Source organism: Phalaenopsis equestris, unplaced genomic scaffold (assembly GCF_001263595.1).
Source record: "Phalaenopsis equestris unplaced genomic scaffold, ASM126359v1 Scaffold000336, whole genome shotgun sequence".
Classification (NCBI taxonomy): domain Eukaryota; kingdom Viridiplantae; phylum Streptophyta; class Magnoliopsida; order Asparagales; family Orchidaceae; genus Phalaenopsis; species Phalaenopsis equestris.
In genome coordinates this window covers 39269-62582 of record NW_018164778.1, presented here as the reverse complement: position 1 = coordinate 62582, position 23314 = coordinate 39269, and the positions used below count along the sequence as shown (strand labels likewise).

Below are 23314 nucleotides of genomic sequence, written 5' to 3'. Positions count from 1 at the left end.
TATATATATATTTATAAAAAAAATAAATAAATGGGCAACTTATTATCCAGTTGACCTAGAACCAGTAATCTGTCTAGACGCCCAGCCTATGCCCAGACATCGCGGTAAATCCCATACATTTCTGTCGCTCTTCGTAACTGCCATATCTGAATCCGATTTCCCCTTCGTCCGCCATGTCATCTCGCGACCACGCCGCCGCAGCTGCCGTTGCGCGCGTGGCTGTCGCCGGCGACGGGGCGATCCTTGGCGTTGCCCTTGCTATCTGTGCAGCGACCTCCTGGGTTAAGTATCTCGCCTCTTCCTCCTCCCTGGACCGAATCCGCTCTGCGCCCTCATGCCGCATCTCAGAGCTCCGGTCACTCCTCGCAGCATCCGAAGGAGAATGCGAGGACGAGGGCAAGCTGGTCGTTGTTCGTGGCCAGGTTCAGCTGAAGCCTACTGCTGATTCTAAATGGTTGAATTCAGGAAACCAGAGCACGCTTTTTTCTGAGGGATCTGGTGAGCGGGCTGTCATTGTGCAGCACACGCAAACGGTACTCTTCGATTCTGCACTGTTATGTCACCTGTAACATCATGTGGTAGAAAGTTGATAAGAGTTTAACGAATAGCCTTGGGATTTTGGGTTGATGAACTTCCTTAAGGATGGTGCCTAAAACGGTATGTGTTAGTGAAAGATTAGAGAACATTGACAGGACAAACGTTCTTTATTGGTAGTCTGGATAAATTAAGGTGGTGTTCGGTTGCATCACAGATTTACGTTAAACATGATTTAGTAAATCTGGATTTATCAAATTTATTTTGACGAAGAAAAGCTTCAAAGCCATAGAAGAATAATCTCGTAAATCCACTTGCGACTCGGATTTAATAAATCTAGATTTACGTGTAAAAAGATGAAATGGGAGGAAAACAAGAAAACACGAGAAAATTTGGTTTAACAAAGCGTTGGATTTAATGTTCTGTTTTTTGTGTTTGGTCGGATTTAAGCTAAATCTATTTCTAAATCCTCCTATCAATAGGCTACCAAACATCACCTAAATTAAGCATTATTAGAAGGGAAGGGCTCTGGTGAAAGGAACCATGTCCCATTATTTAAAGGGAAAAATTATTTCTCCAAGATCATTCAAATAATATAGTTAAAATTTCTCTCAATATTTAAAAAAATGAAGGGCTTTAGGAAGTTAAGTTATTTTTATAGTATTAGGTCATTTGGTTTCTTGAAGTTAGAAAATATGTTTTAGAAGACAAAGTTAACATATTCTATCATTTTGTTGGCCATTTTTAGAAATTAATATTGCTTTAGGCTCTAAAATTATCCTCAAAATGCATCATAAGTGATGCTTTCTTTTTTACACAAAAAACTAAAATTGAAATTATTATTTTCCAAAGCATATTTACTATCAATAAGCGACCAATGAGCAGTTAAAGGGGTTTTTCTTAGGTTAAGTGTTATTTAACATTTAATTTCATGGAGATTTTGATGTTGTTTGATAGACATTGTATTCTATTTATTTAATTAATGTTTTTTTTTAAGATTTTCTATCATCCATAATGATCATTTGAGATACTTCTCACATTTTTCTTTCTCATATATTTGATCTTCATTGCTAGAAAGTAGATGTTGCCTATCATGTGATAATGGACCAACATTTAATTAGCGGTTGTCTTGGAGTAAATTGAAATGTTAGCAACTAGAAAGTTTAGTAATTAGTGAATCAATCATGCCGCATTTGTGACTAAGATGACATTTCTTCTAAGCTATAAATGACTCAAATGATGCCTTTGTTTGTTGCATTACTTGTGGTGGGATAGTGATGTTGGATGACTTTGGATTAGGGGTTTTTCATACAACTAATATGATGCATATTATGACTTCTTCCAAAGGAATTCAAGGATTCATAATTTACAAGTTGACAATTAATTCACAACTTGCCTTTTTAAATGTAAACAATCTTTACTAGAATTTAAACCCAAATGATGACAAAATGATTGTAATAACCCAAAGAAATCAGTAAGATTTTATAGTCAAGCAAAGTCAATGAACATTTGTAAAATAATTCTCACAAACAAAATTTTTGTTGTGCCAAGTAAACAAAGTCAAGGGCAATGAAAAGGCAATATTAAATTATGTATATTTAAATAAGAACATCAAATTGAAATATCAAAAATAAGAAAAATTAAGGCTTATATCTATATAAGGAGATGAATTACCCAGGATTAAGGTCACTTATTCCACACTCGAAGGAATTGCACATTTAATTTAAACAAATAAAATTAAAAATTCAAAAGGCAATTTTATTCAACTGAAGTGTTTGTATTACTTTCTTCATAGTATCTATTTATATATATGCCTCCTAATTACCCCTAATATCTACTTTTAAAGCCTCATCCCTTTACTACTAGATATGGTTGGCATTAGATTAAGCTCAATTCAAATTTTAATTTCTCTAAAAAGATAATAATCAATTCAATTTTCAACTTAAAATCCCAAACTCTTTATCCCAATAGTCATCATGCTAGGTGGATCTCATGGCTTATTGGGCAACTCCAATAACAAATGCCACAAAGTATTACATAGATATATGTTGCAACTGAAGAGGCAAATTCACAGTTTAGAAATAACATTTATAATAAACCACTACTTTCCATCAAAATATCCCACACAAAAAATATACATGGCTATACAATGGATAAAACTAAACTCCGCTACTTAAAGAAAAAAAGAGAATTCCATTATTTACCGCATACAGAAAGTCATCCCCTCTAAATCACATTCATATTACTAATATGAGAAATAACCTTAACCGAATGAAGATCAAAACCATGCTAATTCATTTGAACTAGCATGCTATTAATTATAGAAATAATAAATAAAATAAAATAATCCAACAATCTAAAAGGAATTAGTACATTTTGTTTGATCACTACTTGATGCAATAGGTTCGTTGAGAATGAACTCAATGTTTCCATCAAGGATTCCAATCTAGATAAATTTGGCTTGATGAATTTAGCATTTAATATTTTTCGTGTAAATTTGAACATTAATTATGTGCTTCATACAGAGTAATTTATTAATCATCACAAACAATTTTATCTCATTAGTGAACAAAACGTCTCTAAAGCCATCATCAATAGTGGTCGCAATCTTTTCATCTAATATAGCCTTTTGAATAAACTATGTTAAAAGGGATATTGATTCATCATGAAGTGGTTAAAGAGGGAGAATTCAAGGTATTAACAATTGGCTTATAAATAAGACCATATCAGACATATAGACCACTAGATTTAAGCTAAAATTTTTAAGAATTTTCCATTTGTAAGCATTAGGTTCAATGTGTTGCAAAAGTTTAAATGACATTTTCTTTTATTTAGGGAATGTTTGGGGCAACATTTTGACTGCTTTGCTTTCAGACCACTTCCAGTTTCTATTTTGCTATTATTTTTTTTATTATTTTTTAAAAAAATTTGTAGTGTAAAGTTATTATTTACAATTAGATATTCGAAAGTGCAATAGATATAAGAAAGTTATTTGGATTTTTCAAAATGGGGAAATATTTGTAACAATTATAATGATTTTAAAAAAAGTTATTTTCTTCACAATAATTTTATTGCTACTTCAACAAAATGTTGTAGTCCCTCAAATGGACCTGAATTTTTTAAAGGACAGTGATGAAAGCTTTTTAGTATTGAGTGGATCATGACTTGACTTTGTCTATTTCTCACATTTAGCTACTATTTTTATAAAAATAAATTTTCATTTTATACTTGCTTGCTTCTGGAAAAACAATCTTAGGCTTTATTTTTATCATACAAGAGTAGTTGTGTTTGATATTTATAAATTGTGGATTGCCTTTTAAATATTTTTTTTAACAAATATTGTATGCAAATTCATAAGTATAAAATATCTCTTTCTATTCATTGCCCAAATCTATTTGTGGGATTGACTTTGTCAAAAATCTAGCTAGTGCGATAAGAATCTTATATGCGACATTAGATGGATTACTCTCAATATACATAAGAATTTTGGTTTGGCGAGGTCTTAGATGCAAGGTATACACATAATATGTTGCTTTTATTAGAGAGGTGCTTTGGATAACAACTTCAAATGAAACCTTGGATGCAACTCTTTATGAGGGTGCGACTTTTTATGATGGATGAAGTAATTGGAGACAATTTAGAAAATTCCTTGATTCATTTTTATTCTCGTCCAATTTATGTTTATTTTAGAAATATTTTTTTTCCATGTTTAGGCTAGCTATATTTGGTAAGATTATAAATTAGGAGAGATTGGTTTCCCAGTACATGTAGTCTTATGGCTGAAGATTGATATTGAGAATTAAATGAATATTTTCTCTTAAGTTTTTTTTTTCTTCATGGTATCAGAGCAAGGAAACAAATTCTAGCTCTTCTTCAACCAGTGGGCCTTGCTCTGCTCGCTCTTACAACTGCTCAAGCCTCTCCAAGAATCATCCAATAGCCTAAATCCTCCCTGCAGCCTCCAGAATCCCTTCAACCAACGTACAATCCCTCCTCTGCTTCATATTATAGCTATTGGACTCCTCTTGCAACGGTAGTCCTCCATTCCTATAGCAAGCAACAACTAACTCTCTTATCCAACTCTAAACATGCATGGGGTTTACAAGTACGAAATAAAGATGTATAGTTCTACTCCAAAGGTTAGTTCTGAATTAGAGACAACGAATTATGTCCAAACAACTCCTAAACTATCTTCCTTTATCACAAATCATAAACTCAGTAGCCATAACTTCATTCAATAGTCTCAATACTTGTTTATTTACATTTGTTGAAAAAGAAAAGAGAAAAATCTCACAGAAAAGGGCGCAGTTCTTGAGTTCATTGATCCTAATAATCACATATGAAAGCTTCAAAACCATATAATTATGTCTTGGATAGTCCACTTAGCGAGCACTGAAGTATGAGAATATTTCTCTCTACAAAATAACGAAAAAAATCTTGAAGGCTACAAAAGAAACTTATTTCAACATCAAGAATACTGCAGAGTTATTTGAGATTGAAATCAAACTATATGATCTTCGTCAATGTGATCTAAATGTCACCCAATATTTTAACACATTGACAAAATATTGGCTACAATTGGATATATTTGAGATGTGTGGAAATATCCATATGATGCAATGATGTATAAATCCACTATCAAGAAGAATAGAACTTTCAAATTCTTAGTGGGGCTAAGGAATTGGATGAAGGGAGAGGGAGGATCATGTGAATATAGCCTCTTGTATCTATACCCATGAAGCTTTTGCAAAAGTTGGTAGAGAAGAGAGTATAAAGAAGCTTATGATGACTGGAAATGATAGTTCACCAAGTGCTGAAAACTTAGCTCTATACTCCCATAACTCTTCCTGTGACTCAAAATTCAAAAACAATCGTCCCATATGTGACTATTAGAATAAAAATGGGCACCTCAAAGACAAATTTTATAAACTCTTTAAAAGCTTACAGATTGAAAACCTGGACACGGAAGGAAAGATCTAGAGAGCAAGGCTAATGCTACTACCACATTTGAAGTGTCAGCTGACTCATTCACCAAGAAACAACTTGAAGTATTTAATAAACACTTTTGGGGGTAATTCAAAACAAAGCACCAGTCTTATAACATATCAATGTAATATATCATTATCCCATCTTGCCAGTAATAAGAGATTTAGATCTTGGATCATAGATTTAGGAGCTTCTGATTAAATGACTGGAGGCATTAATGCTCTAATCAACTATCAAGTGTGATATCAGAGTTAACCTAAAACAATACTAGGAAAGCAAATGTTATTACTGAAAGAAATTAAGTGATTAAAACCAAACACACTTGAAAAGAGACACAACAATAGACAAAGCAAACACCCCTAAAGCATATCCCAAGCTGTAAAGGTTGGCTAGGTGGATTGAAATGCTTGACGGATGTGGCGACAACAAAAGGATGCTGGTAGCAGTGAAGGGGAGGTGTGAAAATGCAAGGACAACAAGTATGGATGCTATTTTGGATGGTTTCAGCAAGGAGTTGAGTTGAGTAGCTATGGAACAGTAGGAAGGCGGTGTTCCATGTCTGTCATGGATGACGGTGGCATGGCGAGAGGGCTAGAAGGAGGCTGAAAAAAGGGGAGGCGGCTGGAAACTGTAGGAAACAACAAGGTGGCTATTTTTTGGGTGATTGCAGTGAATGCGATGACAATGGTGGTATGGGAAAGATTGCGAAGGAGTGGAAAGGTTGATGAAAATAAACACCTTGGACGAGATACAACCAAAGTACCATCTGGCGTCGAATATAATTCTAGAAAGGATAAATTCCATCCCTAATATAGCATAACATATTTAAACCTAGAGTAACTTAGGTGTAGACTTAATAGGCACTCATGTAAGAAAGAGGACCGATCGATCCTCAATTTTTTGGGATCGAACAACGTGGTATCGCACCTGACTCGATTTCACGCAGAACACGTTTCCCGCTTTGCACATGAGCTACCCCGCGTCAGTCTCTTACGGTTGAGGGAACTTCGACCGCTTTTGTCGAAACTTTTGTTTGCACGTTGAAAGTGGTGAAACGACTGTATCCTTCCTGGGTGAAGGGTCTTTGACTGCATCGATATGAGCACCAAGATCCCATTTACGGTTGTACTGTTTCCCAAAACACAGCTTTTTTCCCACTTTGAGTAACCATCCATATCAGTCCAATTATTTGGGTATATACTATCAAACTGAACTGGGATATTTTGCTAAATATACTTGGCAGGTACTTCTAAAAGTGGCTCCATGATTGGCTCATCCCTATCTAGCATGAGGACAGAATGAAATCCTCATAAAGGTGGTTGCCATGGAACTAAGCTATTAAATAAAATGTCCTGAAACTCTATTTGTACTGACTGCCTCATGTCTGAAACGGATTCTTTTGTCTCGCCGTCTTCTGTCAGCATCAAAACTAATCCTCTTGCACTTCTTTGTTGGCAATGGCCCTGTATTCTTGAATCCCACATAAGGTAGAAGGATTATGTGCCTGCCATCCTTGGTGAATGAGTAGATATTCCTAATCCTATTTTGTTGATTTTGACGATCAAATTTTCATGGTCTCCTTAACAAAAGGTGACAGACATCCATGGGCACCTCGTTGCACCAAAGCTGATCCTACAATTTGTTTCTAATAAAAAACTCTATGAGGCACCTCATGCCAATACTGACTCTATTCTTCTTTATCAACCACATCAAAGAGTATAGCTGAGAGTGTCTCTGTGTCGTGAGGCTCAGCTTGTTCATCACTCGTGTAGATGCTAAATTTTTATTGCTTCCTCTGTTGATGATGAGATTACATACCCTTCCCTTCACAGTGTAACAAGTGTAGAATATGTTATGTTGAAACCACTGCTGATCCCTTGTAGCCTCAGTCTGTAGGACCCATCAGATCATCAAATTCTCGCTCTCATTCGATGAAAGATGATACTTCTTACTTTTTTCTTCAGTTGCCTCTTTGTTACTAACTTTTTCGATTGCACCCTGCTTGGTAAATGACACAACTCGGCTTGTCGGGCAACTGAAGGTGAAGACATCTGAAGCATTGTTTGGCTAGGACTGTAGTGGGCATGCTACTCTTCTTAAGTTTTTTCTCACTCAGAGTTTCTCTGTCATTCTCCTGACCAATCTTCTCAACTCTTTGAAGCATGCTCCTAGTGATATCTCTAATTGCGTGTGATTGTCTAAATGGTGGTGGGTGCCTGCTTTGCTTATGCTGTCTCTCCACTTTCAGTGCTAAGGTCTGAACATCACCCAAAAACCAGTAAGGCTGTAACTAGATCACGTTGACGATGACAGGCTTCAAGCCTCCAAAGTACATGACTATCACGTGCTTCATTGGCTCCAACATATTATATTTCAGCTTAAGCTGCATAAACTCCGCTTTGTACTCCTTTATTGATAGGTCCCTTTGATGTAGGTATTGTAGCCTCAAGAAAAGAGCCCAGTGATAGTGTAGGGGTAGTTGCTGTTGCTGCAACTCTCTCTTCATCTTCTCCCAGGTAGTATTCTTACTTCATTTTGCTCTATTTCTCTCTCTTCAGGTTCTACCAAAACAAGGTTCTTTTTTCAGCTTGATTGCAACTAGTTTTATTTTCAGATTATTTGAAACCTCCTCTTATTCAAAGCCCCTCTCGACGGTCTGCAACCACTCAATGAAATCATCCAAATTCAGTCTCCCTTCGAAATTTATTATGTTTACTTTCACTATTGAGCCTCTGTATCCTCCAACATACACTTCATCTCTGTATCCTTTAATAGTTACTTCAATTCTATATGCTCTAACAGACACTTCGTTTCTGTATTCTCTAACAAGCACTTCATCTCTCAACCTCCTCTTATACTGAATCTCAAAGCATCATGACTTGCCTTTTTTTTTCATTGGAATCATCCATAGGGAAGGGATTCAGGTATTCGTCTCTCTTTCCTCTTCAGGTTACCACTTTCGCCCGTGACCTCTCTTTGGGTCATTTTCTCTAGTTTAGTGAGCCGTTGTAGCACTCAACAAAATTCCTGTTGCATCTCGTCCATAGTAAACTTCTGATCATGTTCCAACAATTGCTTCCTTGACGACATAATTATGTTTTGGGTGTTGGTAGGTGGAAGGCGTATAAGGGTATGTATGGTGGGGAAAAAAAATTGGGTGAAGATAGAGTGGGATAGTGGTAGATGCCAGGGGCCCTAAAATAGAACTAGAGTTGTGCTAGCTTTGATATCAAATGATACCAGAGAACCCAAAATAACACCAGGAAAGCAAATGTTATATTTGAAAGTAAATATGTGATTACAACCAAACACACTTGAAAGTAAACTTATTAATAGACAAAAGCAAACATCCTCACCCCCTAAAGTGTATTTCAAGGGTGGTTAAGGTCGGCTAGATGGATTTAATTGAATGGCGGGTGTGGCGACAACAAATAGATGCTGGTAGCAGGGAGAGGGAGGTGCGAAAATGAAGGGACAACAAGTATGTTGCTGTCCTGGATGGTGGCAACGAGGAGTTAGGGTGGGCAACGGTGGAAAAGGAGGAAGACAATATTCTTTGTTTGTCCTGGATGCGGTGACAAGCTGGGAGGGTTGGAGGGAGGCTGGAAAGGGGGGTAGCAATGAAAAGATGGAAAGGGGAGGAGACTGGAAGGTTGGAGACTGCAGGAAACAACAAGGTGATTGTTTTTCGAGTGGCTACAACAAATACGGTGACGATGTTGGCAGAGGGAAGATTGCAGAGGAGTAAGAAGTCGAGAACAATCATCACCTGAGACGAGATATAGACGGAGCACCACCTTTTGTTGAATATAACTTTAGAAAGGAAAAACCTAGATGCTGAAAGTTGTCCTGATAGAAAGCTCGAAAAATTCCCTCCTTGATATGACGTAACAACATATATAAACCTAGGGTAACTAAGGAGTGGGCCCAACAGGGTAGGCGTTACTCCCACATATGAAATTTGATCGATTGACCCTCAATCTATCAGGTTCGAATGGCGTGGGATCACGCCATGCTCGATTTCACGCGAAATGCGAGTTCTGTTTTGTATGCGGGACGCCCCACTTCAAAGAGGCTTTTACATCTAGCTCTATCAGACTTGCAGATGGATCACATTAAAAAATTATTGGAAATTGGGATGTAGAGCTCTCTAAGGATATTGCTTTTTCCTCAATTTTTTTGTTCCATAGTTGAACCGTAATTTAATCTCAATAAGTAAGTTTACTCATGAAATGAAATGTATAACTAATTTTTTGCAAACTTTTAAGTTTCCATCAAGTTTTCATGGATACTTATCCCCACATCAGCGTTTTCTCTTCTACAGTACCACTTAAAATTTAATAGATGTGTATCTTTTGTTGACATTCATTCCCCAAACTGCACAAAACTTGACCTTAAATCCATCAAGTGTATTTTCCTTTGGTATGCCTCCAACAAAAAGGCTATATATACTACTCACCTGTTACTGAAAAATAAAACTCTATGGATGTCACATTTTTAAAAAAAATCAATCATAACAACTTGAAATTTGTTGTTCAGGGGCAAATTGCAAATGAACATTAATTTTGTTATACTTAAAGACGCTTACACTGCCAAATAACCTAACCTCTTCCAATTAGCTCTTCTATTTTCCAAACACCATTGCATGAAAATATCCCACTTTAGGATGTCCAACCAGTCAACCAAACCTGAAGTTCATTACAAAGAATTGTGTGTGTACATAAGGAGAAAAAAAAAACTTGAGCAGGTGAAATACAACTTGCGAAGATAGAACCGCTCAAGCCAAAAATCCACACTCACCTGAAATTTTAGGTGAGGAAGAGTCTAGAACTCATGAGTTATCTCCTTCTTTTGGTGTTGATGACAAGAAAACCTGTGCTAAATATCCAATTCAGGATTATGTAGCTTATGAGAATCTGTTCTCACCTTATAAAGTTTTTGTATCTAACTTTGATAGTGTGCAGATTGTTAAATCTATTCATGAAGCTCTTAAAATCCCAGAATAGATGAAATCAATTGAAAAGGAGATTTAAACACTAAATCGTAATGTCACATGATTCTTACTAAACTTCTTCAGGATAAAAGATAAGTTGGACGCAAATGGATATTCAAGATTAAGTATTAAATTGATGGTGATATTGAGAGATTCAAAACTAGACTTATTGTAAAAAGTTTTACTCAAGTCCACGGGATTGACTATCAGGAGACCTTTGCACTAGTTGCCAAACTGAAATACTACCAGAGTTCTCTTCTCGGTAGCAGTTAACAAAGTGAAAGGACTACATCAACTTAACATAAAAAAATGTCTTCTTGAATAGGGATTTTAAAGAAGTTTAAATGGAGATACCATCAGAATTTGAGAATGATTCCAACAAACACCTAATATGCAAACTTAGGAAGTCTCTATGGTCTTAATCAATCACCAAGGGCATTGTTTGAATGGTTTGCTAAAAGTAAAATCTAATGGATATTCTCAAGATCAAGTCGATCATACACTGTTCATAAAACACACTTAAGGAGATAAGATTGCTGCATTGATAGTATATGCAGATGATATAATTCTTACTGGTGATGATGAAGGAGAAATTCTTAAAAATCAAAGTGCATGTGTCTGAGTTTGAAATCAAGGACCTAGTACCATGAGATTTTTCTTAGGTATGTAGGTAGCAAGATCCGAGAAGGGTATTGTTATATCACATAAGAAATACATCTTAAATTTGCTAAATGAGACGAGGATGATTCGATGCCAACCTATTGACGCTCCAATGGATCATAATAAGAAGTCTAGTAGGGGAGAAGAAAATAGATTTGTGGATAAGGAATAATATAAAAAATTGGTAGGAAAACTCATCTATTTGTCACATACTAGCACTTGGAGATGGTGTACAAGATTCTGAGGCTTCTCAAAGACACTCATGGGCTGGAGAACTCACTGATAGGAGGTCTACCACAGTTTATTATTTCTATGTATGAGGGATATTAGGCCATATGGAGAAGTAAGAAGCATGATGTTGTATCTAGAAGCAATGTAAAATCATACTACAGAGCAGTTGCCTTATGTATATGTGAAGGGATTTTGATTTTAAAATTGTTGAGGGAATTGAGATGTATCTTTAATAGACATATAAAAATGTTTTGTAATAGTCAAACAACTATAAGTATTGCCAAGAACCCTATGCATCATGACATAATCAAACATATTGAAATTGATATGCACTTTGTCTATGAAAAAGTTAATGGTAGAATTATACTACTAAGCTATATCTTGACAAACCAACAAGTTGCTGATGTCTTCACCAAAGCTTTTCCTTTAAGCAACTTCTCTGAGTTTAATACCAAACTTGGTCTCTACAACATCTATAGCCCAACTCGACGGGATGTATGGAAATCTAAGAGGACCGGCCTTCTTTTCATGGTGGGCCCCTGCCGACCCTTTAAGGAGTGATGGATGAACTTATTGGAGATAATTTGACAAACTCTTTAATTAGTTTTATTCTCTTCCTATTTATGTTTATTTCGGGATTATGTTCTTTCTATGTTTAGGTTAGATTTATTTGGTAAAATTGTAAATTAAGAGAGACCGATTGCTCTATATATGTAATCTTATGGTTGAAGAATGGTAATGAGAATTAAGTGAGTATTTCCTCTCACTTTTTTCTTTAACTTTACTAAAAAGCTTGTAATTGTCATATTTAATAGCCAATTTTTATTATCTTGATATATATATATATATATATATATATATATGTATATATATATATAGTGCAAATGTGCAATGCCATCAAATGTATTTATACCAATAGACCTATAGATGGATGAAATGCATGGAAAGTTAGCCATAGAAAATTCAAATCATATCCATATGCATAATATTTTGTGAAAAAACATAATAGATCTCTCAAACTTTTGTTTGCTACACTTTGCCTATCTATTTGCAGATGCTAAATTGTTAACATTTTTAGCTATGTTGCAATTTCCTTTCAAACAATTTTTTACAACATTAAGAAGTCTTTATTCCACTAAGTTGGGTTGGCAACATGATTCTTTTTTCTCCATTGTGTCTTATTGAGTGTCATATTTTCATTTAATTCTCTTAAATTAAGATTATTTTTTATACAACATGCCCAAGTCTTTTTAGGTATACCTCTACATTTCTTAACAAAGTCGAATCTAAAACATCCACCATTCTAACCAGATTATCAGATGATCGACATTTAATGTGGCCAAACTATCTAAGACGACTCTCTCTAATCTTGTTTGCCACTGGAGCTACACCAACCCTTTCACGGATACATTTGTTTCACATGATGTCTTTAAGAGTCAGGTGACTCATCCACCTAAGCATTCTCATCTCGACTACACTTAACTTAGTTTTAAGCTTCTCTTTTATAGGCCACCATTCTGCGCCATACAACATAGCATGTCTCATCACCATCTTTTAAAATTTACCTTTAAGTCTAAACAATACTTTTCTATCGCACAATAGTCCGGATGCATTCCTTCACTTCAACCATCCAACTTGAATCTACTAATAACATCCCCATCTGTATCACCACCACTTTGAACGATAGACCCGAGTTATCTAAAGCATACTCTTTTTAATAATTTGACCACCCATCGTTACAATTCTGCCACTAGATGTACTACTACTAAAATTATATTTCATGTATTCAGTTTTAAATCTACTCAAATGAAGGCCTCTAAATTCTAATTTAGACCTCCAAATTTTAAGTTTTTCCTGAACTCTTTCTTTGGTCTCATCCATAAGAAGGACATCATCAGCGAAAAACATACACTTTTCAAATACTCCATAAGAAGGATATCATCAGCGAAAAACATACACTTTTCAAATAGTTTTTTAAAAATAAATTATAAATTTGATATCTCAATTAGAAGTATTATTTTAGGTTAGCCTTGCAATTTAACTATCACATTAAAATATAGCTTAGTAATGTGCGATGCATCAATAGTCTTATGACATGGCATTTAAATTATCATTTTTAATAAATGATCTACTATTTCCAAAAGTAAATTATACAACGTCCATATTAACATCCTTCTAGGGTTTATATGGGATTGATAAAATTGTATTGAACCTTGTATTTTGTAATATATCATTAATTGATCGGCAATTTTTACATTGAGAGCAACTACATGTTAAATAACTTTTTAGACTTTGCTAGCCATACATATCTGCATTCATTTCAATAGTCTCTTCTCTGCCAAAATGTACAATATCACCTTATCATGTAATTCAAAAATGGGAAAAATCTCTTAATAATGAATCATAAATACAAAAATAAGTACCCTTAAATTAACTTTCATCATTATTCATGCAGCCTTCACCAAGCAAAAGCAACTATTTTAGTTTTGGTAAATCTCATCAATATCTTACAATGGACATACCTCTCTTTTATCAATGAAATCATTCATGTTAAATATAATTGTATGTAGAAGTATAATAGCTCAACTCAAAAGATCATACTTTTATTTCTTATTCCAGTATGGTCTGTGAGTACAAAAGAATATTACAATAAACATTCAACCCACTTTTTGTTGGGAATTCAGATATTTTAAGGCTTGATAATTGAAATATAGTGCAAACTCTTCAAGTAATATATAATATCAATCAGGAGAAAATGAAATCAGACAAAATAAAGAGTTTACTTCTTCGTAATGCTGCAAAGAAGGAAATATTATATTTGCATTTCACAGGATTTTTTCCTTTCTGAATATTTAGATTAGGAATATGTGTTGATTAAGTTTTGTAAAATAGATTATACAAAATATTATGTACCTAAAATATATTGTACAGACTATTATTTATTGGAATGAAAGCAAAAGAAAAGAAATTCAACATATTTGCTCAAAATATTGACATGGTATTAGAGCTTGAATCGGTTTGAAGAGCTTGAATCGGTTTGAAGAATCGGTTTGAATCCTTGGTACTTGGTATTCTTTAGCTTTTGTTATCGTTCGCCGGCATCTACGAGTGCTTCCAAGGTCCTTACCGGGAGCGCTCGTTCCAAGGTCTTCGTCCACATTCGTTGGAGTCCAAGGAAGCCCGCTGCTCCTCTGCCTGGTCGGATCCGCTCTGACACGATCCTCTTTGCTTCCATCGTGACAGGCATGATCTCATCTGCCCGCAACAGCCGCTGCGATCTTCCCGCCAACCATGATCTTTCCGCCTTGTTCGATCGCGACAGCCACGATCTTCCTGCCTTATTCGATCGCGACAATCGCTGCTCTTCTACCTTGTTTGATTTTCTTTGATTTTTTTTTGGATCTCTTGGTTTTTCCTTGGCTTCAGACTCCTCTCCTAATTTAAGGCAGTGCACGATTTTTTATAGGTTGATTTAGATCAACAATTTGGATTTTTTGATATCTCAGCTTTCTTTGATTTCTGGTTGATTTCGATTAACGACAATTCTTGTTTGATTTTCTTTGATTTTTTTTTTTGATCTCTTGGTTTTTCCTTGGCTTCAGACTCCTCTCCTAATTTAAGGCAGTGCATGATTTTTTTAGGTTGTTTTAGATCAATGATTTGGATTTTTTGATATCTTGGCTTTCTTTGATTTCTGGTTGATTTCGATCAACGATAATTCTATTTTGAATGTCTTCTAAAACCTTAGTTATCAGATTTACGAGAAAAAAATTATGTTGCATGAAAATTTCAGCTCGGAATGTTCTTAAAAGGGAAGGAGCTTTGGGGACATGTTGATGGGTCTTCTCCAGCTCCTACTGAGACAAAAGATATTGGTCAATGAGAAGCAAATGATGCTCGGATTGTTTCCTGGATTTTGGGATCTATTGAGGATCATATGATGAACAATTTACGATTCTTAAGCATAACTAAAGAAATGTAAGAATACTTGAAGCGCATTTACAATCAAGATAATTCCGTGAAACACTTTTAATTGTAACTTGACATGAGTAATTATAGTCAGGGTAATCTTTCAACTGAACAATATTATTTTGACTTTTTAAATTTATGGAGCTAATATACTGACATTATCTATGCTAAGGTGACAAAGAAGAACTTAGCTAGTCTTTAGGCTATTCATGAAGAAAGTCGTCGTAATCAATTTTTAATGAAGCTCAAACCTAAATTTGAAACTGCTCGGGCTTGGTTGCTGAACAGAGATCCAGTTCCTTGTTTGGATATCTTTTTTGGTGAATCACTGCGCGAAGAACAAAGATTGGTGACACAAGCTGTTATTAGTACAACAGGTAGATCATCAGAAATAATTAATGACATATGCTGCTCAGACCAAAGGGAAGGGACTAGCACAATGCTACAGTTGCAAGAATTTTGGCCATATAGCACGGAATTGTAAAAATAAGTGTTGTAATTATTGGAAGCAAAAGGGACATATTATTACGAAGTGCCATAAACGATCTGGGAACTGCAAACCACTAGCATTTCATTCCACGATATCCAACACTCACAATTCTGGCTTGACATCCACAGTTGCTGGCAATAATCAATCAGTTGTCACACCAGATATGGTTCAACAAATGATTCTCTCTGTTTTTTCTGCTCTCGGCCTTCAAGGGAAAAGTAAAACTATTACTCTGTTCCTTCTCCTTGGTTTGTTGATTCAGATGCTACAAATCATATGACTAACACAACTGATTTATTGCATAACCACGACCGTATACTGATACTTAACATATTCAGGTTGCTGACGGAAATAATATTCCAATTACGACAGTTGGTGATATTAACTCTATCAGACATGTCTTGGTTTCTCCTAAATTACCTACTAACTTATTTTCTGTTGGTCAAATTGTGGATAACAATTGAGACGTACATTTTTCTTGTGATTGGATTGTTGTATTGTGCAGGAGCGGGTGTCGGGGAAGGTGATAACGAAAGGGGCCTAAAGTGGGCAGGCTGTTTCCACTATAATTTACTATTCCTCAGAATACGTCATTAGCTTCTTCAGTCGTTGAGAGTAAGACGGACATCTGACATAAAAGACTAGGTCATCCAAATGATATGGTGTTGAAACATTTATTTAAAAGTGATGTTTTCCATTATACAGATAAGAGTTTTGTATTTGACTGTTCTGTTTATAAACTTGGAAAAAATAAGACATTATCTTTTCCTATTTCAGACAGTCGTGCCAATAAATATTTTGACACTATTCATAGTGATGTTTGGGGAATTACATCAGTTATTTCACATGCTCAATACAATTATTTTGTGATATTTATTAATGATTACAATCGATTTACGTGGATCTATTTTTTGCGTTCTAAAACAGAAGTATTTACTGTATTTCAAACCTTTTTAGCATATGTTGAAACTCAGTTCTCCGCTTGCATAAAAATCTTATGGTCTGACAATGATTTCATGAGCTTCAAGCTTTTCTCCATAACAAAGGTATTGTTTCACAACGTTCATGTCCCTATACAACGTTGTAAAATGGAGTTGCTGAATAGAGCATATTACTGATAGTTATCTCTGTTCCAACTATATTTTAGACTGAAGCTTTATCTACTATAGTTTATCTCATTAATCTTTTACCATCTCAACAATTGAAGTATGATTTTCCCTAGTATCGATTTTTTGGTAAATATCATAATTATCATATGCTACATACTTTTGGATGTATTTGCTTTTTGCATCTACTTGCTCATGAACATCATAAGTTAGCAGCTTAGTCAGTACGATGTGTCTTTATGGGATATAATCCTAATCATAAAGGTATTGTGTTATGATTCGATTAATAGTCGCTAACATAATTCTCGGAATGTGATTTTCACAACGGCGGTGAATACATGTTTCATGAATTTTAAGCATTTCTCCATAACAAAGTAATGTTTCACAATGTTCATGTCCCTATACACCGCAACAAAATTGAGTAGTTGAACAAAAAATTGACATCTATTAGATACTGTGCGCATATTACTGATAGAATCTTCTGCTCCAGCTAAATTTTGGACTGAAGTTTTATCTACTGCAGCTTATCACATTAATCACGTGTCGACACCAGATACAGTTATGCGTCGACAATTTGATAATTCTTTTGCTGATAAATAGTTCAAGCCGGACATTGTCTACACATGACGTTTGCCCCCTTCACCTTCAATCCTCCCCGAACCTAATCCAAAAATTGCTCTAATAAGTCTTCGACGATCAACTCAGCATATCAGTTCTCCAGATAGATATGTGTATTCTACAATTCTAACTAATACTATTGTTCCTACCTCTTACTTTCAGACTGCTAAACAGAAGCCATGCAAAAGGAACTCCAGACACTTTAGGACAATTACACTTGGGATATTGTTTCATGCCCTACAGATGTTAAACCCATTGGTTGTAAATAAGTCTACTCTCTTAAACTCTGATCTGATGACTCTCTTGACAGATATAAGACAAGATTGGTAACTCTTGATAATCGACAAGAACACGAAATTGATTATGAAGAAACATTTGCACCTGTGGCTAAGATGACAACTGTCCGGATGATGTTATCTATTGCTGCATCTAAAGGCTGGTTCTTAAGAATGCATTCTTACGTGGGGATCTCAAAGAAGATGCTATATGACTCCTCCTCCAGGCTTGTTTTCTACACCTTCACATGATGTTTCTAAGCTCAAACTATCCCTATACGGTTTGAAACAGGCTTCACGGGTCTGGTTTGAAAAGTTTCGCGATACCCTTCTTAGCTTCTCCTTTATTCAAAGTCAGTATCATTCATCATTATTTCTTTTCAAAACTGATAAGAGAATTGTTTTGTTTTTAGTCTACGTTGATGATATTGTCATCACTGGATCTGACAATCAATTAATGTCACAACCACAAAAGCGTCTTCAGGGTTTTTTCATATGAAAGATTTGAGATCATTAACTTATTTCTTAGGACTTGAGGTTCACTCTTCTCCTGCTAGTATTTTTCTTCATCAACACAACTATACGAAGGGACTCATTGCTTTGACTTGTCTTCAGGATGGTCACTTTGCTGATACCTCTTTGGAAGTAATTGTCAAATATCAACAAAATGATGGTGACTTTCTATCTGAACCATCTTTATATCGACAACTTGTTGGGAGTCACAATTATTTTACTATTACAGCGTCCTGTTATTTCATTTGTTGTGCTATGCAACAAGTTAGTCAATTTATGCAAACACCTACACATCTTCATTTAGTTGCAGTTCTATGTATTGTTTGGTATTTGAAAGGTACTTCTCATCGTGGTTTGTTCTTTTCTGCGGAGTCTCCTATCACCTTAACAACCTATAGTGATGCCGATTGAGCTGGTTGTTTTGATACACGCCGATCTATTACTGCATGGTGCATGTTTCTCGACAACTCTTTAATCTCTTGGAAGAACAAGAAACAAGACCGAGTGTCTAAGTCATCTACTGAATCATAATATCACGCTATGTCCTCTGCTTGTTCCGAGATCATTTGGCTTCGGGGTGTGTTGGCTGAGCTTTGTTTTTCTCCAGATAATACTAACGCTATCCAGATTGCTGCTAATCTCGTCTTTCATGAGCGTACGAAACACATTGAAGTGGACTGTCATTCCATTCGAGAAGCCTATGAGGATGGTGCTATATCTCTTCCTCATATCACTTCCGATCTTCAAACGACTGATATATTTACTGAGGTTCTTTCTCGACAGCATCATCAATTTTTTGTTGGCAAATTGATGCTTCTTGATCACTCAACATCAATTTGAGGGGGAATATCAATCAAGAGTAAATGAAATCAGACAAAATAAAGAGTTTCCTTCTTCACAATGCTGCATAGAAGGAATATTATATTTGCATGGATTCTTTCCTTTTAGCTGAATATTTAGATTAGGAATGTGTATTAATTAAGTTACCTAAAATAGATTATACAAAATATTAGGTACCTAAAATAGATCGTACAGGAGATCGTACAGACTATTATTTATTGGAATGAAAGCAAAGGAAAAGACATTCAACCTATTTGCTCAAAATATTGACATATAATGCCTCTAATATCAGAAAATTTGCACAACAATATAAAATTTTGTATTAAAATTGAAATATTATATTTAACTTCTTTAACTTCTCTATGAAGAATGCGATAGGATGCCATTCTTAGCTTAACACCACCAATATCACCTCAAAATATGTTGCAAAAAAATCTAACGTGTTAACATTTGAAAATTTATGTACAAATGCATTTCTAAGTCTTTCTTTGAATTTGATAAAAGCCTGATCAACATTTTAGCCCATTAAAGTTCCTTTTTTATAGCCATTTATAATTAAATCCTCTACAGTAATAAACACTTTAGTAATCATCTATAAAACATAGCTGAAAAGTTAAAACTTTGAATATCATGTATATTAGTTGATTTTGACTATTCATTGGTTGCTCACAGACAATCCCACTCAGAGACAACAAAATCTTGGATGTTCATAAATTCAAATATAATATTTCTGCTTGTAAACCTCAAAATTTTTCTTAAGGTGCATCAAATGTTTATTTTGTAGCTTGTTATAGATAAAATATCATTAAAGTAAACGACGACAAATTTATTCATGAACGATTACGAGATATGATTCATTATCCTCATAAAAATACTATGTTTATTGCTTAATTCAAAAGGCATCACCAATAGTTTAAATTATCCATCTTTGATTTTTGAAGCAAATGATATTCATCTCACTTCTCTAATTCTAACTAAATGATAGTCGATTCTCAAATTAATAGAAAATATCACATCTTCTATCATCTTTATATATCATCTAAATGGCTTATGAGAAATTTATATTAAATTGTGTTTTTTCCTAATAAGCCTACAATCTACACACATACAGCGACTGCCATCTTTCTTAGGTGTAAGTAAATTAAGCAGATATAACACATGAACTTGCTTTCTTAGGTGTTCTGTGCTTTGTTAAAAAAGAAATACAGTGTTGTTGAATCACAATGTATTTGATTTTTTTTTTTTTTGAATTATTTGTTAGGGTGTAAAACAAATGCGAGGGATTATTTTATTGATATTTGGTTTGAAGTTATTTGAACTCAATAAAAGCTCGACGACAGAGGCTACAAACATTGGTTGACGGTGCAGGCAATGGAAGCTGGCTGATAGTGCTTGGCAACAACTGTTAACGAGGGCAACAACTGAGATTTGGTGGCATGGAGGCTAATAGTTGCGGCTAGTGGTGGCTGGCAGTTGCTGGAGATGGTGATTGTGGGTCACAACTAGTGGCTGGTAGTGTGTCCAACATTGGTGGCAGCTAGACGTGGCAACGTGCAGCTGCAATGGGCAGCCATGGGCGGTTTCAATGATTGTAGCTTGTGGCGTAAATTTGGCCAAATCGATTGAGTTTGGAATACACCATACATGAACTCTAGGTTGAGTTTAGAATTCCCTAAAATCTTTCTTGCATTCCTTTTACTTTCATCCAAATAATAATGCTTTTTAAATCTTTGTATTTCAAATACTTTAGACCCATTTTACATCAAACTAAATGACCGCTTAGTAAATTCCTTTATAAGTAACTCATTGGCTTGCCTCTTAAATTTAGTATGACCCTTGAATTTGTTATATAGTGTGGCAAATTAGGCAATGAGGCCTTAATAAATATTTCAATAGCACATTTTATATTCCTCAATGGTGCTAATTCATTAGAAAGTTCATCATGATAATTGTCTTTAAAATCAACCAATGCTTCCTTAACTTTGTAGATCAAAGTCATAATTTTAGATACCATACTATTTGACAACGTAGCCACTAAGGCATAGATAATACCGGCTGACTACTGTCTCTTTTCAGATGCTTGTTAGCTCAAAATATGCAATGATTGATTTTGGAGCACTAACTTCTTTTGTTGATTCATCAATTTCAAAATTACTCTCTATATTAGCCGTAAAGCATATATATTAGAACTTCTAGAATATGCAACATCTAAATTATAAAGCCAAGGCTTACCCAAAATTAAATGCGCAACACCTATTGGCACATGTCACCCTAAATACTTTTATTATAGGTGGTCAATTGAATTAGAGATAAACATATTTGAGATATAAATAATAGTTTTATCTACCATAGTACCGTAGTTGATTGTGGATGTGGTTCAGGTTTCAAATTTGTATGCTCTAAAGCTGACTTACACACAATATATATGCAACCCCTTCTATCAATTAGATTTTTGCATAAATTTTCATGTTTAAGATGGGTTTATGAAAATTGTAGTTCTCTTCCACTTAGATTCAATCTTATGGGTGACCATGATATAATATATGTCATTTAAAATTACAATTAAAAGAACTTAAAATCATTAATTACTTTTAGCAAAATCATTAATTTTATTTTCCTTTTGTAACATCTATGTCAAGTTTTTACTAAAACACTAATTAAAGTATGAAATCTTTGATGATATTTAAAATTCGCATTTGTAGAAATTTTAGACGTTGATATAGGTGTTTTTTATTTTCCGTTGATATCATAATTAATTGAAGCATTTCTACTTTTTGTTGTAGTGGTGGTTTAAAATTGCGCAATATGATGCCCATCTTAAGATCCGCTTCAATGTTTTTTTTGAAAAAATCCACAGTGAGGCTTCATCAGATACTTCAAGAAGCTTATGCCTCACATAATGTGGCCTATCATAAGGTGCACCTCTCCTCACTTCTGGTGAGGGCTACACAATTAGATCTAACTCTTATTAAAATAAATATGAGTAAAATAATCTTAATAAACTTTCATTACTTACCCATATAATATACAATTAAAAATGTGATTGAAATTGTTATTATTAACAGTCTTTATTTTAAAAGCTAATAAATTTTTTTATTAATTAATATTTATTAAATAAAAAAAGATGATTGAGATTTAAAATGATAAGAAAACATAGACATAATTGAGGATATGTAGGGGTGAAAATAAATCATTTTGTTTATGATTCTAATGAATGTTTATTAAGTGATATGAGTCAGTAGGACTTTTGAATTCATATATTATAAACTTAGTGCCCTATTATGCTCTTACTTTGATGGTTGATGGTAGGAACGTGAGGCAAACTAATTGTATTGAACTTAAGTTTTTATATTATTATTATATTTTACTTTGATATTAATATAATATTTTTATTTTATAATGTGATGTTTGGATTTTTTTACTTTGAACAATTATTTTTTACTTAATTAGGATGTTAATATGCTACCTTTTAACCTATTAATATGTTACTACAACAACAACAACAAAGCCTTAATCCCACTACGTGGGGTCGGCTACATGAATCCTTTTTCTCCAATGCGTCCTATTTAATGTCATATTTTCATTTAGTTCTAATAAATTAAGATCATTTTTAATACAATAAGCCCAAGTCTTCCTAGGTCTACCTCTGCCTTTCTTAACACAAGTCGAATCTAAAACATCTACTTTCCTAATCGAATCATCTAATGGTCGACGTTTAATATGACCAAACCATCTAAGACGACTTTCTCTAATTTTGTCTGTCATAGGAGCTACACCAACCCTATCACGAATATATTCATTCCGCATTTTGTCTCTAAGTGTAAAGCCACTCATCCACCTAATCATTCTCATCTCGGCAACACTTAACTTATTATTATGCTTCTCTTTTAAAGGCCAACATTCAACGCCATAGAGCATTGCAGGTCTCACCACCGTCTTATAAAATTTTCCTTTCAGTCTTAGCGGTACTTTTCTATCACACAAAAGACCCGAAGCATTCCTCCACTTCAACCAACCAACTTGAATTCTACTATTAACATCCCCATCTATATCACCATCGCTTTGGACAACGGACCCAAGATATCTAAATCGTTCACAC

At 34.6% G+C, this 23314-nt stretch overlaps 1 protein-coding gene across 1 annotated transcript in view; it reads left to right on the top strand.

The window, feature by feature from the left end:
* The first annotated feature begins 70 nt into the window (after positions 1-70).
* Positions 71-23314, top strand: part of LOC110025848 (E3 ubiquitin-protein ligase SPL2) — a 35619-nt gene continuing 12375 nt past the window's right edge. Inside the window, exon 1 of the mRNA XM_020726521.1 lies at positions 71-533. Coding sequence (XP_020582180.1) covers positions 174-533 — 360 coding nt within the window. The 5' untranslated portion in view covers positions 71-173. The remainder of the gene's footprint in view (positions 534-23314) is intronic.